This window comes from Myxocyprinus asiaticus, chromosome 10 (genome assembly GCF_019703515.2).
Source record: "Myxocyprinus asiaticus isolate MX2 ecotype Aquarium Trade chromosome 10, UBuf_Myxa_2, whole genome shotgun sequence".
NCBI classification, from domain to species: domain Eukaryota; kingdom Metazoa; phylum Chordata; class Actinopteri; order Cypriniformes; family Catostomidae; genus Myxocyprinus; species Myxocyprinus asiaticus.
In genome coordinates, this window is record NC_059353.1 from 50,978,907 (window position 1) to 50,997,500 (window position 18,594).

Below are 18,594 nucleotides of genomic sequence, written 5' to 3' on the forward strand. Positions count from 1 at the left end.
ATTTGGGCTGGCCCGTTGCTGTGCAAGTACTGATCCGTCCTACAGGCGATATAGGCGGCCGCTCTGGGCTCCAACATACCCGTGCAGACATCATTACAGAGTGATTATTAAAATAAATGACAAGTAACTGCAAGTTACAACAAATACAATAACAGCAGGTGATTAAGATCTTTATGTTGACTTGTCACCGCAGCTTAAATACACACTTTCTCTTGTGCTTTCATGTACATTTGAACCTAACATCTGTATGTTGGGGAAAAAGTTTTTGGACATGTTATTTGTCTGAGCTATAAAGTGCTTATATTAGTATTTATGACAATTTTTGCACTGGTGGGGCCCGTTGACATGACTAGCAGTCAATAGAAATGTTTTTTTTTTTCAACACAAAAATTTGAAAATGAAATCAGTGGTGTGGGACGGGTTTGCTGGGCAGCTCTGGGCCAGAAAGTTCAGGGCCACTTTTTAGTCCCAGTCTGCCCCTGATCTAATGATCTGCTCTTTAAGCCAGCTGACTATGATCCTTCACATCAAGTGCACAACACCCTGTGGTACTGCATGACAAATAAAGTCCTTTAATGATACATTATTTCCCAAGATTTCAGTGGGAATTTTCCACAGGATTACATTGTTCCAGAAGCCTTTAAACTTGACACTGAACCTAAGCAGACTTTTGGTTCGTAGATGCGTAAAGTTTTGCCGTTCAAATACGCCCAGTTCTCTTTTTGGAGAAATGAACAAAGCTGCAGTTCACTTCCCTTGATGTGAAACTGTTGATTATGGAACGTTTCGAGTTTGGTACTTTATACATCTTTCTGTACTAAAAGCAATTTGTCATTTTGTGTAGTGTTATTGGCACATAAGTGATCATCCAGTAGTACATTTTGTGTCCCAGGGGTTGAACTTTTTTTCTTTTTGTTATAGACCCTTTTCACAGACAGAGATAATACATTTCTGCATTATTTAGAAGCATAAATCTGTCACTTTTTAATATTTTTACATGTGCAACATTATACTGTGTGTTATATTACGCTGGAATGAATTAAAAAAAAATGAGTAAGCACAGCTGTCTTTCTAATAAAGCTGGTGAGGGAGTGACAGTAAATTCTCTCTTTTTCTCTTACGACTGCTGTAATTCACTAATTTCCAAACCATTAAATGTGAAAATAGTCCATTTAAAGGTCTTTTTAACAGGCCATCATCATTTATTTCTGGTAGTTTTCAAGTGTGTTTTATATATAGATTTGACTGTTTTAGTCTTCAGACATTCAGACTTTCAGTATTAAACTATAAAAATAAAAATTATTACATGTTTGTGACGAGGAGGAGGGCGGGATTGGGCTAATCAGCCGAGGAGAGGGATGGGGACGAGCCGGATGCGGCAGCTGCGTGTGGCTCTCTCTCTCCCAAACTGCCGGATCCGGTTCGGCCCTATCCCTCTCCTCGGCTGATTTGCCCGATTGGGGGCCGGCCGTGCGGACTCACGGCCTGACCCCGCCCTCCTCCTCGACACAATGTTTAAAACTGTGATCATCTAAACCACGGGGCTTCAACCATTTTCAGGCGGAGCAGGGACCCCTGTTGCATATTGTCTGAAAATTGAGTGTTGCATTTTATGCCTATAAAAATGTATATGGTACCATATTATTGTATGTACATATTTGATGATGTTTACATTGCAACGCAGCCGGTGAAGTTTCTGGTGCCCCCTAGGGAGTTGGTGCCCTACGCAGAGTGCGTAATATGCGTATAGGGAGCGGCGATATTGTCTCACTCGTGTGCAAGTGACTATTACGAGTGCCGGTGGTGGATCAAACAATTTGCAGACCACCTGCGGCACCACTGTGGACCCCTCAGGGCCGCTAACCCCCTCTTGAAGACCCTTGATCTAAACAATGAGTGAAATAATCCGAAACCATTTAAATATATATTGTGTGAAAATTATTTCTATTAATTGTTCAAAACATACGACTGTCCCACAGTTGTGACGTCATTTCCACCACACCAAACAAATTTCCCCCTAATAAATTAAAAATGTCACTTTCTTTTCGCCCTGTTCCTCACACAATGCTATTTTATGACATCTAAACACTTTTACTATAGCACATGACTTATTTTAACGTTTAACTGCATTTACAAGCTTGTTCGAGTGTGATCAAATTGCGCAATAGCTCGACTGATAGAGCGTTGCACTTGTGATGTAAAGGAGTGTGATATGAGTCCTGAAGAGCACACGAGTCCACTTGTGAACCCAAAGTTTCATAGAAGCACCACAAAATGAGCTTAATTTTGTTTTTCATCTCACATTTGTTTTTTCTGACACTATCGCTATTTCCTGTGTACTTATTTGTTTGAGTGAACAGTATCTGATGTAATGTGCATTATTGTTACAGACATGTAATTGATATATTTTCTCTTCTCTCTTTACAGAGCAATGGATCATTGGTGTGGTGTCAGAATCATAAGCAGTGCTCAAAGGTAACAGTGTTCTGATAAAAATAAATCTAGCATGCATACTCTTTAATATTGAGGCTCTGTAGGGGTCTGTATCAAAGACTGATGATTAGACGTTTTCTTCTGGCTTTCTGTTCAGTCATTGCTTATTCACAGGAAGGCAGAATAATATGGTGAGATGATGCCTGCCGCTTTGTATATATAACTCTGGTTATGCTGAGGCAGTAAACATTTTTATTGTAAAGGTTTGATGTGATGAAGGCCAACAGGAGGAATCTCAAGCGAGTTGAATTTCAGATTCTTGCATCCAAGTAGTTGCTTCCCAAAGAAATACTAGGAATTTCTCAAATGATTCTGGATCGATTTGGTAGTACTCCGTCTTGCTAGCCATACGCAAAGAATCGGCCCGATCGGCCCATAGGTGACGCTATAGTGAAGAAAACAAAGAAAATTTACTTTTTGGGCCCTAACTCATGAACCGTACGTGCTAGAAACAAAATTATATTTTCCTGTGATTCCTTGCGTCTTGACAAATAGTTTTGCCCGATCCTAGGCCGTTCGCGCGATCGAAAGCAAACCAGCGCAGGAAGATTCAGCAGAGTCCCCATATGAAAAGTTATCAAAAGAATTTTGAACTTTTGATTCATTGTCAAATGGTACGCCAAAACGTACGTTGTGGGTATGGCGACTTAAATGGTTGTAACTCTTGAACGGAATGAGATATTATCACCAAATTTGGTACACTTATGTATCGGGGTCATTCGAAGACATACAAAATATTGCCTGACAGTGTTTCCTGCATTGCTACTGAAAATACAGTACCACACTGCAAAACATTTTTGTCTTATTTTCTGGCAAAAATATAAAAAATATTCTCCAATGTGAAAAAATTACTAGGAGCAGAATGGCATAAGATATTAAGAAATATTGTCTCAACCTCTTGGTGGCGCTATAATAATAAAAAAAATCTAGAAATGACTCTTACTATGGTCCAGTTGGTCCAGTCGACTTGAAACTTTGCATGCAATGTCTTTGTCCAAGGTGCCGTCAAGGTCTATGAGGACAGTCGCATATCTTGTAAAACATGGCCGCCATCGACTAATCAAATTTCAGCAGCTTTTAGACAGGGTTAAAAAAGGCCGATCGGAACGAAACATGGTAGGCCTATTTGTCTCTTGGCCCAAGAGGTCTGTGCAAAATTTGAGAATAATTGGCCACCGGGAGGTGCCATCTCATTTTACATGCGTGTAAATCGTTGTATATACCGCTGTTTTTCACAAAGACACGTTATTCATATAATGTGATAGATCTTCTCCTTCTGAACAACTTTGCCTCAAGAACTATTGGTGTGAATCAAATAGTTAAATATTTGAGATTATTATTTTTTTTTTTAAATGTCTTTTTCATACTAGTCCTAGACTGTTCGCCCGATCAGAGCCAAACCAGTGCAGAAAGTTTCTCTGGAGTCCCAATATCAATAATTATCAAAAAAAGTTGTAACTTTTGTTGCACCGTTGCAACAGTATGCCAAAACACGTGGGCGTGGCCACTTTTTCTTAAATGGTTAAAACTCTTGAACGGAAAGAGATATCATTTCCAAATTTACAACACTTATGAAGGAGGTTAATCTGAGAATACATGATTTTATTTTGTACATATGCCTCTTGGTGGCGCTGTAACAGTCAAGAATTTAAACACTTCCATATCTCTGTTCTACCTTACCGGTTGTTTCTGAAAATTAAGGCACTTTATCATTGTTTTAGGTGCTAACAGACTGTCTAATTAATACTTAATATCTGTTACATATGTACTTAAAGGACCTTAAACACTTGAACCTCGTTAATTGCTGCTTGAGCTGTATTAAATCTGGTTATTGAAAAGCATATGCCGAACAATTCATGATTGATACAAATAAGTGCAAATAGGTGTTATTTTATTAGCTGCCAAAACATCGATTTGCTCATTTACTTTCATTATTTTAAGCTTTCTATCATGGGGAAAATAAGCTGTCCATCACGTTGGTGCAGTAATACGAGTGAACTTCAGCTAAGATGAACAAACATGAATAGGATAAAACAAAAATTCATTTTACTTTAATGAGGATGTTAGAGGGCTTCAAAGAAGAGATAAAGTGATCTTTAAAAGCAAAGCCGCTTTGTTTTGGTGTTCGAATGCAACAAAAGACCTGCTCTCCTTTCCATGGAGTTGGCGAGTATTGGTTCACTGGTTGCTGGCAGCAGAACTGTCACCAGTCATTTATCAAGAGCAGTTGTGTGTAAGAAGGATTTGGCTCTCTGTGTGTCTGAGCATTGGGCGTTTCCATTAAAACTGGCCCTCTTCATCTCTCAGAGTCAAAAACACGACGCCCCTGAGGAGATCTTGCCATGCCTGGAGTTGGTGTGTTTCTGTTGCTACTTATCTTAACATGCCAATGTTAATGTGTCATGTATACTTCTAAGTCTTGGTTTTTCAATGGTAATTAGGGATGTGTAATTTAGGGGGTGTTTTTCTTTTCATTGTCGGCCTATTTACATGTTAAACGGACATCTTTGACCATTTCATTGCCTTTCATTGTTCTTTTTAAAACGTCTTTTACCATGAGCATCATGTTTTTAGGACAGCATGTCAAGTTAAATACTTTAAAAAAGCATTGTTTCATTCCATAAGTTCATGAACACTTTTCGCCCTGTTCCTCACACAGTGTTATCTTATGACGTCTAAACACTTTTACTACAATTACATTAAAGCATTTGACAGTCACTTTTATCCAAAGTATACATTTTATCAGTATGTGTGTTCCCTGGGAATTATGCGCATGTCTTTGGCATTGTTAGCACTACCAGCTCTACCAGTTGAGTGACAGGAACTGGATTTACCAATACGTTTTTTAGTTTGACTCATTTTAACATGAGTGTATCTGTGCAATTAAACCCATTTTCCATTCCATGACAAATCAACCAGAGGTCTAAGACTAAAAATTTTGTTTTTGATTTTTATAAACATCAATGATGATGAATGCCAAATATTAAATGCCATGGATCAATATTGACTGAGTAATCCATTATTTTGTAAAGGGGGGGTCAAAATGACAATTTTCACCTTTTGATTTTGGAGCAAAACTACAGGTCAAAATAAAAACTTTAGTTAGTGTCATTATTTTATTTGTACACAGAGATAGGTAGGTCTATTACTAAAATAAGTTGACTTCAGCACTTCTTGTTGCATTATATACCAATGGTGTGAGTCCAAAAATGTGAAAAAGCACTTTTTTGTGTTGTTTTTCCCAAATTGGAGTGCCTATAACTCCAGAAGTATCTTTATTATCTTAATATCCTTTTAACTGCTGGTTTAAAACAAACTTTACTTTTTGTATCTTTATTTTTAAGGTCCTATTTGTTGAAATCCCAGAGATATGGGGCTCTCAATGTGGCTCGCCATACGTAAATCGCAAAATTGTACCCATTTTCAATGGTCGAGAGCCAAATGTGGGTCACATTTTATTAAGCTAGTTTTTCTTGTCCAACACAACAAAGATCTGAAGTACAAATAATGTTGAAACTAGAAATGCAGTTTGCAGAAGTGTAGTTTTGGGGGATTAACGGCAGGGATTGTTTTTGCAGGTTTGCGTTTGTAGAGTTTGTATACTCGCACACACCGCTGATCTGCCCTTAATGAAGTGATCTGTTTGCAAAGGCTTTAAAACACAAAGAAAGAGCCACACTGGGCCCATTCATAAAGAGTATCCCTGCACTATTCTCTGGTACAGTTTGTGTGTTTTTGTGTTTGTGAAAAGCTCTTTGGAGGCCACTGAGCCTTTCACTTCAGATTCAACCGAGTCACCGCTGAAGTCAAACAAAAGCACAGTTAGCAATGGCTCGACATCTACCCCCTACCTCCACAAACACACTGACACACCGCTGATGCATTTCCTGTCTACTCAAACAGCCCATCGTTTTGTTGCAAGACTTACACAAGTCAAGCAAAGTTAGGTTAATTATTTAAACAAAGATCGAGTGACCTCTCAGATCTGTCAGCACTTTGCTCTTCATTTGAGACGGACAGGGAACACAATTTTGATCATCTCCTGCAAAGTGTCCATCTCTGCTTCAAAACTGGTCCTTCCGCCAGTAGCCCCCCGTTGTTATGGTAATTAACCCCATTGCCCTGTTGCCGAAGCGAAGAGAGAGTGCGTTTGGGAGTATTAGAGCTTCATTTGCATGCCATAGCACCATCATCACCCTCCATTCACACCCGGCCTCACTAGGAGGCCACAATGGCCGGCCTTTGTCAGGGCTTTTTTTGTGTTATCTTTCTTTATCCTTCGTGTGACCACTTCTTCTGGACTTGGAGAAAGCTCGGACTTCACACGCCAAGAAAGTTTGACAACTTCAGGGTGCTTGTTGAAGCGAAATTGGGCAAGAGGGAGAAAAACAAGAGTTGAAAAGCAGATAGTTTGAGTTGCTTAGAAGGGTCAGACTTCCATGAACCCCCAACAGTTGAATTGATTTGCTTTGCAAATTAGCGTCAACGCCAGACAGTCTCCCTCTCAGAAATGGACTTGCATGTCAGTTTATAATTCGGCTGTTTGGGTGTACAGAAGAGCCAAACAGATTTTCTGAAATTAATGGCTAATTGGCCACTAATATCCACAAGAACCCAAAAGTGTGGAGGTATTCTATACACCTGTTTGCTTTTATATGTATTGCCTGGAAAATGTTTCCAGTGGTCAACACCAGAAGAGCTGTTTTTCTGTTGGAAGAGTCATCGCAATGATTTAAGAATGCTTTAAATATAAATTACATACACAGTTTTCTTTTTTGTGTGGTTTTGAGTAAAGAATCCCTGGTCCACAGAATTGAACATGTGCCTATGTTAGCTTTTAAAGGTTTTTGTGGTGGTTTTCAGACCCCCTTCTGTTCACACAGTAGAAATATAATTTTGTGGGATTTCAGTGAAGTGCTTTTCCAGTTCAGTTGTTGCAACTGCAGTTCAGTTGGTTTCAGTCTTCATGTAATCTGCATTTCCAAGTGTAGTGTTGGGAATCATGAGCTGGTTCTTATTCAGAACTGGTTACATTTTTAAAAATAGTACTGGAATTTAATTATTTTCAGTACGTTTGGTTTTGTTATCGGTTCTTTAATGTCTGTATTATTCTACTTTAATAGATGGGATGCTGTACTCAAATATTCTGACAGTGTTTCCTGCATTGCTACTGAAAATACAGTACCACACTGCAAAAAAAAAAAAAAGTTTCATACTGAAAATTTTTGTCTTATTTTCTGGCAAAAATATCAGAATATTGTCCAATGTGAAAATATTACTAGGAGCAGAATGGCATAAGATATTAAGTCTTGTTTTCAGAGAAATTTAACAAAATTTGGTGGAATTTTTGCTTATAACAATAAAAAACTATTTGCCAATGGGCTAAGAAAAATAATCTTGTTTTCCTTTTGAATCAAGGTTTTTCTTTTACCCAATTAGCGAACAATTTTTTCTTGTTATAAGCAAAAACGTTAGTACATTTTGTTAGATTTCTCTGCAAACAAGACTTAATTAATATATTATGCCATTTTGCTTCTCATGTAAATTTGTCTTGTTTTAAGAATGATTAGATACTTTTAGTGGAAAATAAGACAAAAATACAAATTATTTTTGCAGTATTTGGACTCAAAAACAAAACTCGATTTTCAGTTGAATAAAAAAAAGTCCATGTCTGAAACTGAGTTTTATTTGAGTTACATTTTTCTATCAATCATGGCAGCAGTAACACAATATAAAATGTTGATGAGTGTTAAAACTTGCATATATTCCGCATGCTTTTGGCATGATTTCCATTTCTATTCAAGTTTTAAATATGTGCACAGCACTTCAAATGACAATGAATCACACATGACAATTCTTTAGCGGGTCTGGCTTGTGTAAGGACACCCACCCAGCTAATGTGTAGTAAGGTGTTGCTTTTACTGTGGGGGAACACTGTTTTCTCCATCAGGAAGGACTTTAAAGCTTCTTTTGGTGGACGTGTAAACCAAATGAGCAACACCTCATTCAATGTGACTGTGAAGGACATTAACTAAAAGAAAAAGTAAGCTCCTTTTCTATAATGGAATGTTCATTTTAAAACATCCTTTTCTATAATGGAATGTTCAAGTTTAAAAACCTCTTTACATTACAATCACTATTATTCAGCATTTATTTAATGGCCTGGTAGCATGGAAGTCACTTGTCACTATTACAGTAGAAACCTAACACTACTTAGTTTTTCTGTGTGCTGTTCCATCTGGAACTTTTCAAAGAATACTTTCGACCGCGAGCCCATACAGACGTGTTGGACGCATTGCACACTACGACTGCTTTGTGATACTTTTGCAGTCATGGTAATTTGTATAGTACTTTTCACAACATGCATCATTTCAAAGCAGCTTTGCAAAAAATTATGCTGTTATGTCTTAGTCATCATTGTGGGGTTTGATGAAAATGTAATTGTAGATTATGCTGTAAAAAAATTATATATATATATATATATATAATGTATGTATGTATGCCTTTAAACCCTCCAAAAATACTCCCCATTCATTTCCATTGTAAGTGTCTCACTGTAACCTTTTTTTTAAAGAAAAGGAGGAATGAGTCGAGATTATTATTTGTGGTAATCAACATTGTCACAAATGCTGTCAATTGAGCTTAATTTGTATGGAACCCGGAATATTCCTTCTAGACATAGGACTGGGAAGTATAACTAAAAAATATGTTCTCTTTACATATGAATGTATTTGCTTTGAAAAGAGTAAAAAAAGGTGAATTTTTCGATCAGAGGAACCATCATTTCAACCAAACCAATGAGTCATTGTAGCCAAGTAGATTAAATAATTTTAATGCAAGCATTAAAATACAGTAGAATTCACAGAAATAAATTTAACTTACTAACTCTAAAAAAATATTTGTAAGATTTACGCATTTCAACCTTATAACAAAATTCCACGAAATTGAATTTACTCATATTTAACTAAATTAATAAAAAGCTAAATATTTTAAGTGTTATTCATTTAATTTTGTTAAAACAATCACAGAATTCAATTTGATGGATTTTTGTTATTAAATCTTAACCCCATAACGCTGTATGTATCAAATATGATACACAATGTTTGACGGCTCCTGTTTCACTCTCTGTTCAAGCTGATGAGCCAAACAACCTATGGTATGTAAGTTTCACATGTTTACGGCACCATCTAGTGGTTATTTGTGAATTAAAGTAGTTTCAATGTTTATATCGATCTATTTAAAATGAAAACTTATGACTCTTATGTTGGGATAAATGACAGCTTATTTTAATAAAGTAAAAGTGACAGTAATGATTATATTGTTACTGATATTTTAAAATGAGTATTTGCTGAATATAAGCAACTTGTGCTTGGTTAAAATTTTGTATATTATTTTATTGAAAATCCCCTTTGAAATCCATGTATTAAATATGATACAACAGACTTTTGAGGAATATCTCTCAATCATCATTACATTACATTCATGCACACCACAAAACAAATCACAGAGCTTTAAAATTCTGACATATACATTTTATAAGATATATTTAAAGTGTGAACTAATATTTCTGTGTATTTGTCATTATAAAGATCTCATTATTTTACATTAAAAGCTATTATGATGTCATCTTACCATAAGTTCATGAGACCCAGCGAAAAAAGTTTTACAATTTCCCTTTTTTAAATGTCAGTATAGTGTTTGGTGCATTAAATACATATGATAAAAAGTTTATTGAAAAAATAATATTTTATTCATATTGTATTTGTACTCTGAGACATTTCAATGCATATTTATAGAGCAAGAAGTTTTCATGGCCAAACTCTCTCTCTCTCTCTCTCACTCTCATCATGAATATTTGTTAGTTCACTGTTTTTCCTCTTCTTTACCTGCACTCTGCAGTACTTTGTTAACCTCGCAAATATTGTTTTATACTCTCACTGTTCACGTAAATGGGTAAATTAGTGAATTTATTTGCTTACTGATATCTTGTTCCTGCTGTGGCGTCTGTTGCGGGCATGTAGTGCTGCAGTATGTGTGTGGCACTGGCCCGCTCTGGAGGGCTGGTCAGACCCACAGCAGGATGCGCCCTGATCAGACATGCCTGTTAACTTTGATGGGCTGGAGGGGGGGGTACACCCGTGCTTCTGTCTGCTATCTGCTCAACTCATTATTCATCATGGTGGGTGGCAAAATAGCAGCGTAAAACTCCACAGCCAAAAGAGCAGCCTACGAGGAGAGAATATGTGTCCAGATGCACACATATACAATGTTCACACGGTTATATGAACGCACTCTCATACTGGGGGTCATTGTGCTGTAACTCAAAAAAGGAACTCTTCAAACTAAATCTTTTCATCCAATAAAAATGTCGTCTTTAGATGGTGTACGTATACAATGGGGTCCAAAAGTCTGAGACCACATTGAAAATCTAGATTTTTTTTTTCTCATTAAAACCTGGAAATATACAAATTTTAAAATATAAAAAAGAAAAAATTGAATAGTGTAAAATTTAAATATATAACAATTGTAGGAATGCAACAATATTAAAATTTTTGTCCGATATCGATACTGATTTTAACAAAAAATTACTTTAAAAATCTTTGCCTATCACAGTAACTGCTCATTTCGAGTCAAACATTATAACCAGCGGTTCAGTGAGTCGTTTGACTGATTCAGTTCATGAAACAGACTAATAACTCATGTTCGATACAGTCATTTAGACTGATTCATTAAAAAGAACTTCACCAATCAGAAGATTTAATTGCAAAACACTATTCAAATGTAAATCAAATTGTGTTATTGATCATGTGAACTCTTTGTACAGATGGTCAGATTGAAGAACATGATTATCAGGTTTTGTTCATGTCAGCTCCAGTGCATGCTGTCATAAAAGACATTCTTAAATATAGCTGCAAACAGCGATGACAGGCTGTAACGAGGAGGAGGGTGGGGCCGGGCCGTGAGGACACATGGCTGGCCCTGAATTGGGCTAATCAGCCGGGAGTGAGATAAAGACGAGCCAGAGGCGCTAGTTCGAGGGAGATGCACGTGGCTGCACTGCAAGTGGGTCTGTTCGTTTATGTTTTATGTTGTTTTAAGTTAATTTATATCATTAAACATTTATGTTGTCTCTTCAGCCGGTTCCCGCCTCCTCCTTGCCCATCCTTATACTGTTACATGGGCCCAAGCACAACAGGTCCATTTCCACTCGGTGGTTTTCGGAAAACAATGCAAGGTGGACACATGCATTTTGTATTTGACATTATTCTAAACAATTTTGAAGCAATTTGAGTAAATATAAGAGGACTATTTTAAAGTCTGTTGTAAGAGCCACACTTCCTGCTGCCAGGTGGTGGCGCTATGACCGTGACCCAAAATAGTCAAATCCATGTGATTAGCCCCCCGATACTAAACATACATCTAAATTTTAATCTAATCACACATTGCACACAGAGATATGAGACACTTCCTGTTTCCCATTTTTCACCATTAATTGAATGCCTCACCATGGCAGCACTGTTCAATATATCAGAATCTATTCGCAATTTAGCATCTTCAGTGTCTAAATGTTGTCTAAATGTGTTGACAGTCTCATGAATCACCTAGGAGGAGTATTTAAAAGTTCAAAGACTGCAATATAAAAAATCCAAAATGGCCTGTTGGGCAGACCTAATGACTATGATTCTGAAAGTTGTCCGGCTTGATGAGAACTATATATTTACCAATTTTGTTGACTGTAGGTGAAAATGGGGTGCTTCAGAGGCCATCTTACACACCCATTTTAAAGGGAGTGCTACAGAGCCCCCCTACACGCTCATGCGTTAACTTTTGCCCAGACTTAATGGCCAACGACTCTGATGTGTGTGCAAAATTTTATGAAATTTTAAGCATGCCAGGTGCCTCAAAAACACCCAAATATAGGAAGAAAGGAATAATAACAATTAATGCATTGCCATAGCAACAGTATTTAAGATCTCAAATATCCCTTTACAAATTTACATCAGCAGTGTCTTGACATTATTCTAAAGAATTTTGAAGCAATTTATGTAAACAGAAGAGGGCTATTTCAAAGTCTGTTAAAAGTGCCATACTTCCTGCTGCCAGTTGGTGGCACTATGACCGTGACCCATAATAGCCACATAAATGTGATCAGCCCCATTACCAAACATACAGCTGAATTTTCATCAAAATCACAATGCACACAGAAGATATAAGGAACTTCCTGTTTCCTATTTTTAGCCATAAATGTATTGCTTCACCATGGCGACACCCAGTGGCACCTGCAGCTGAATGGCCATACACACTGTGTATACCATGAGCGCGCCGACTGACCTGAGAAATATTTACTCTCAGAATATTTCACCAATCATGAAATGTGTCGTGTATTTATGTTAGCTGTTTAAAAGAACTAGCAATGCCCAATTTGCGTATGAATAATTATTTTAAGTCGGCAGTTTTCAATGAATTGGCCAAATAGGCATTGACCAAAATGGTCTGAATTGATTAATGATTCAGTACAATTCGTTCTGAACGCGCTCTCTCACTGAATCATTTGGAGCGGTTGCCCACACAGTAAAACAGTATCGGGATATTTACGAATACAGTGCTGGATACAGTGTGAATTTACCTACAGTCAACTGAAACAAAAGGCTGTCTTTTTGAGAGGTTACTCTGACAAACTTCAGCAAGTGCTGTGTCATGTGAACAAGCGTTCCATGTAACATTCGCTAGATGGATGTTTTTTGACAACTGTGTCATGTTTCACTGTGTTTTTAGCATCTCTCACTGGAGCGCTGCATTTTTAGATGCTGTGTCAAGTTAAAAAGTACTTCTTCAACTGACAAAAACACGTCTCAAAACGCACCACTATTCATTGTGGTGCGTTTTGCTTTTTTAGCACGTCTGTGTGAATGGTTACTGGAAGAAATGCTTTAGCCAGTGGTTACATGAATGCTACTCATACTCAAGAAAATAAATCTCAAAGTCACCTCAATTGAACGCTTTGGTGTTGTTTTTTGCAACAAAAAAAAATGACCCGACAACCCGACAGGTTTCGGGTTGTCTTTGACATTCAGGCCGGCCGCGAAATGGGGCCGAATGGGCTGAAATGGGCCACCGCGTTATGCAGAACGGGCCACAAAACCGTTCCGCGATATCGATATGTAGAAAAAGACAGTGACTACCCCCCCCCCCCACCGCTCAACCAATTTTGGGCCAGTTTCTATGTAAAATCCTGGGCCGATTTCTCTTCCCCGTCTGCGTCTAGATTGTTTTTAGCGCAGTTGTCACAAAGAACAAGTTCAGGCTGCATAGAGGGGACTGTTGCATTGCTTCATATTATTCCAGATTGTTCTGCACCAGGTGAAGTTTCAGCAAAAACGGTAAGGCAATGCTTTTTCCCCTTCTGCTCTAGTGTACTAAGGGGCTGCCACGACTTGTTAAAACTGTGTATGTTTACTGTTTAAGTACTGTTATGAATATTGCATATATTCTTACATAAAATACAGCTATACTAGGAGAAGAAATGAGATAGAAAGCGGGTTAGGGTCGGGTTCGGCTTAAAATCTGAGGACATCAATCGGTGGGTTTGGGTCGGGTTTCATTTTAAGGCCCGTGCAGACCTCTGGGCACATTTCTGTGCATACCCTCAGATTAAATCATGCAGGCGCCCATGGCAACACCATTCAAAATATTAAAAATCTGTTCGCAATTTAGCATCTTCAATATCTTGGCATAATATTGCCTAAGTTTGGTGCCAATCACATGAATCCCCTAGGAGGAGTATTCAAAAATTCAGGGCCTGCAATTTTCCGACGACTCTGATGTGTGTGCAAACTTCCAAGAGTTTTCACGCATGTTTAGTACCCCAAAAGTACCGAAAACCTTGAAAAGAAGAAGATGAATCCTTACTACTACTGAATGTACATTTTTAATAGTCATGCTGATAATTTAATTTGTAATGCAACAACAAAAGCATTTATATTAGCGGTCTCAGACTTTTGGACCTCACTATCTGTATTGCTGTGGTTGATGTTTTTCAGTGGCAAATGTACAAATAAACTGCAGTTTGGCAATAATTACTTTTTTTGCTGCTGTCATGATCATGATAACACCACCTTCAGTGTTGGATAGCAGCTCAGTTTTAATTTACTCTTGGTCCTGGAGGGATTATTTTAATCAGAATAGCTTGTAAAATCATCTTGAAGTTATAAACAGCAAGGAGTGTTTGACAGAATTTGATGGAAACAGTCTGTTTGCTTATCAGTGTCTTCGAGTTATAGAGTCCTTTGATTAAAAACAACTGGAAGCACTTGAATCTTCTATTTCTATTTAGTCGTTCAATTTACTTGAGTAAAGTGTGCTACTGTAACCACATTTGACTGGACAATTAAAAATCTTTAAAGCCATTTGTTCAGTTTCAGTGTTGGTGCAGTTACTTCCTTTTGGCTTTGTTTTAGGGCAGCAGAATGATTTATTTGGCCCGTAGAAGAATGACTTGTGTTGTGTTATCAGTCAGTTAGTCAATGCATCTTGTCCACGGCTTTCTTTATAGAGGATTTCCCTGGAATGCATTAAGAGGAGTTGAACATTCACACTCGCCTGCAGTCTGTCAGCTGACAATGTCAAGAGGGTCATTAGAGACTCGTATTTCCCTTCAATCAGACGGTTGTTTGTCATTACTAAACCCTTCATTAGTCCTGACCTGATGTTATCTGATCCTCCCACTGTCTTCTGCTGGAGTTCCCTGATGATCAGACTCCACAAAACTGTTCAAATGATCTAGATCATGATTCCTGATTCAAATTTATATATCATGGCTAAAGTAATTGCTAATAAAGAAACTTATTCATTAAAAAAAGTTATGTTGAGGATCAAAAAAGACTGCTGCATTAATGTAATTATTTTAAAATATTTTTTTGACAAAAAACATGTACTAACAGTTTATGATTGAAATGTAATAAATAACTATGTGGAAATTGAGAGTAAGTTGTATTAATCAAATGCATTGTGTAAGCTATATTAAACTAAATTATTTTATTAATAAACTAATTTAAGTAGATTGAATATGAATAAATATTATGGCTGTCAATCGATTCCAATTTTTAAGCTAATTAAATACATGGTGTGCTGGTTAATTAATCGAAATAATCGCATATATAAATATTTGCTGAGAAAGCCCCTCAAATAACAATAATTCTATAAAGATTAAATCATTATGAATAGTTATATTTAAATAATTACAAATTGTGTGTATATATCTATATATATATATATATATAGATATATATTATTTAAAAAAAAAATCAGATAATTAAAATTAAGCTGCACATTGCATATACAGCTGATGTTTTGCTTACTGCCCCCTGGAGAAAACAGGTGGAACTTCAATCTTGAATTGCTCAGGAATTGTACTTTTACAGTCCGGGGACATGATTAATTGCGTAAATTTGTTTAACACGTTATTTTTAATATAATTAATCGCACTGAATTAACGCGTTAAGTCAACAGCCCTAATAAATATAGTTATAGGAAAGAATATAGATTAAGTAGAATTAACACAAAAATGTAAATTTTCAGTCGTGCAACTACTACATTTTATAAGTAAACTAGACATAATTATAAAAGCTTTGAATAATTTTCAAGGAGTAAATCATGCACAAAATGATTGAGTTGAAACTAGAAAAAATTGGTAGTTGCGTGAACTTTAAATATCTAAATGCAGATGATTTTAATTTGTGCAACCACTTACCTAAAAAAATTAAGTAAATTCAAAAATGCTTTTTCAGTGCATTTTATTAGATTTATGCTTAAAACGAAATAAAAACAATTGACAGTTATGGAAAAAAAATTGCATAATTCAAGATCTTAATCTTAATATGTAATGCCTTTATCTTGTTTTAAGTAGAGGCAGACTGATATATATCGGTTTTACCGATTAATCTGTGCCGATAGTTGCTTTTTGAAACTGTCGGTTATCTGTAAAAATCTATACCGATATATATATATATATATATATATATATATATATATATATATATATATATATATATATATATATATATATATATATATTTCTTTTTTCTCTGTGTTTCTCTTTCTTTCATCATTGACAATTTTAATCCATATTTTTATTCCTCACTTCAATGCATATTTTGATTAGCTAATCAAGTATCTAAATTAAAGCGAGGGCATGCAACGAAAAATGCAACTAAGCCTATATTGAAACGTGCCCCATCAGCACATACATCATGTCTCGAACTTCATATTCAACTTAATCTAGTGAATATATAGGCTATAAAATGCTTAATTTAGCTAATAATTAATTGTATTACATGGCTCTCTGGAATACTCGATTCTGATTGGTCAATGGCACCAAGTCTGATATTTCTTAGTAATAGAGGTAGACCGATTAATCGGTGCCGATAGTTGCTTTTTGGAACTATTGGTTATCTGCAAAAATCTATGTCGATAGTTGCCGATAGTTTTTTCATAATTTCGTAATTTTAAAATAAGAGTCCCAGGTGTATTTCAGGCTTGTTTATACTTAAAAGTCCCGCGTTATGGACCAAATCTTAATTTTTATGGTTATTAGGATTTTGGTTAAACAAATAATTGCTTCAGGGATTTTATTCATTTTGGACTCTTTGTCTTTGCCCGCCACTGTCATTTGTTTTGACATACTATAAATCGATTTTAAAAACTATTGGCCGATTAATCGGTAATCGGCCTTTCCCACCACCTTAGTTATCATATCGGCAAAATCCACTATTGGTCGACCTCTAGTTTTAAGAATCAGTGTTTCCACCAGTGAATTTTTTTTAATTGGGATTTCCAGGCCAGGAATGGTCATAGAAATGAGTTTTTGGGGATGGGAATTTTTATAGGGAAAATATGTTTTTCTAGTTGCTCTGCTCTAAAATCTATAATTGGCTAGAAATGAATTAAATGATTTTTAAAAATACTTATCCAGTAATCTGAATGACTGGAAAAGTCATGGAAATATCATGCAAATTGATAGGTCAAAAAGTCTGGTAACCCTAAAGGGGGTTTAGATACTTTTACTAGTTAAGTAGTATTCTGTTTTTGTAGTGTTTGTTTTTTGTTCCAATTTCCAACAATTTTACAGTTATTGGATACAATCTCTTTGGCCAGAATAGACTCAAGATATGAGGTTTCATATCTTGTGAAAACAGAACAGCTTCTTCGACTCCCCAATTTTTTCCCAGCACCTGTCTTCATGTTGACGTTGCGATCTTCTCCATCAGCACCTCTGAAATGTGGAGAGGCCACTGGGCAGGGCGCTCAGATACAGTAAATCAGATATATCGCCTGGTGACAGGAGACCCCCTGAGAGGGTCCTTCATTTCCCAGAGACTCTACTCCCGGATTCTTATCTTAAATCTGACCCTGTTCTGATGGAAACATCCTGTTGAGGCGTCACATCATGAAATGTAAACTGAGCCGGGAGAAGACAGAAGATTAATCGAGCTTGAGTTACACAGTCTAAAATATCAGCCCTCATCTCGACTCTGTTTATGAGCACTCATTGACAGAACTTGGGTAGCTGACAAATGGAAATTGATTTTTTTTTTTTTTTTTATCTCCTCTTTTCTCCCCAATTTGGAATGCCCAATTCCCAATGCGCTCAAGTCCTTGTGGTGGTGTAGTGACTTGCCTCAATCCGGGTGGCGGAGGACGAATCTCAGTTGTCTCCACATCTGAGACTGTCAATCCGCGCATCTTATCACGTGACTGTTGAAAGCGTTACCGCGGAGACCTAGCATGTGTGGAGGCTTCACGCTATTCTTCGCGACATCCACGCACAACTCACCACGTGCCCCACCGAGAGCGAGAACCACATTATAGAGACCATGAAGAGGTTACCCCATTTGACTCTACCCTCCCTAGCAACCGGGCCAATTTGGTTGCTTAGGAGACCTGGCAGGAGCACACCCTGGATTCAAACTCACGACTCCAGGTGTGGTAGTCAGCATCAATACTCGCTGAGATACCCAGGCCCCCGGAACTTGTTTTTAATATCAAGATTTTAGATAACATTTTATTTATCTGTATAAGTGAAAGTGTATGTTTTTAGATGCT

General features: G+C 36.9%; 1 protein-coding gene across 1 annotated transcript in view; it reads left to right on the forward strand.

Annotated features, from left to right (window-relative positions):
• The window catches only part of LOC127446983 (anosmin-1-like), a 105,289-nt gene that overhangs the window by 17,098 nt on the left and 69,597 nt on the right, over positions 1 to 18,594 (forward strand). Inside the window, exon 2 of the mRNA XM_051708399.1 lies at positions 2,428 to 2,475. Within this exon, the coding sequence (XP_051564359.1) occupies positions 2,428 to 2,475 (48 nt within the window). The remainder of the gene's footprint in view (positions 1 to 2,427; positions 2,476 to 18,594) is intronic.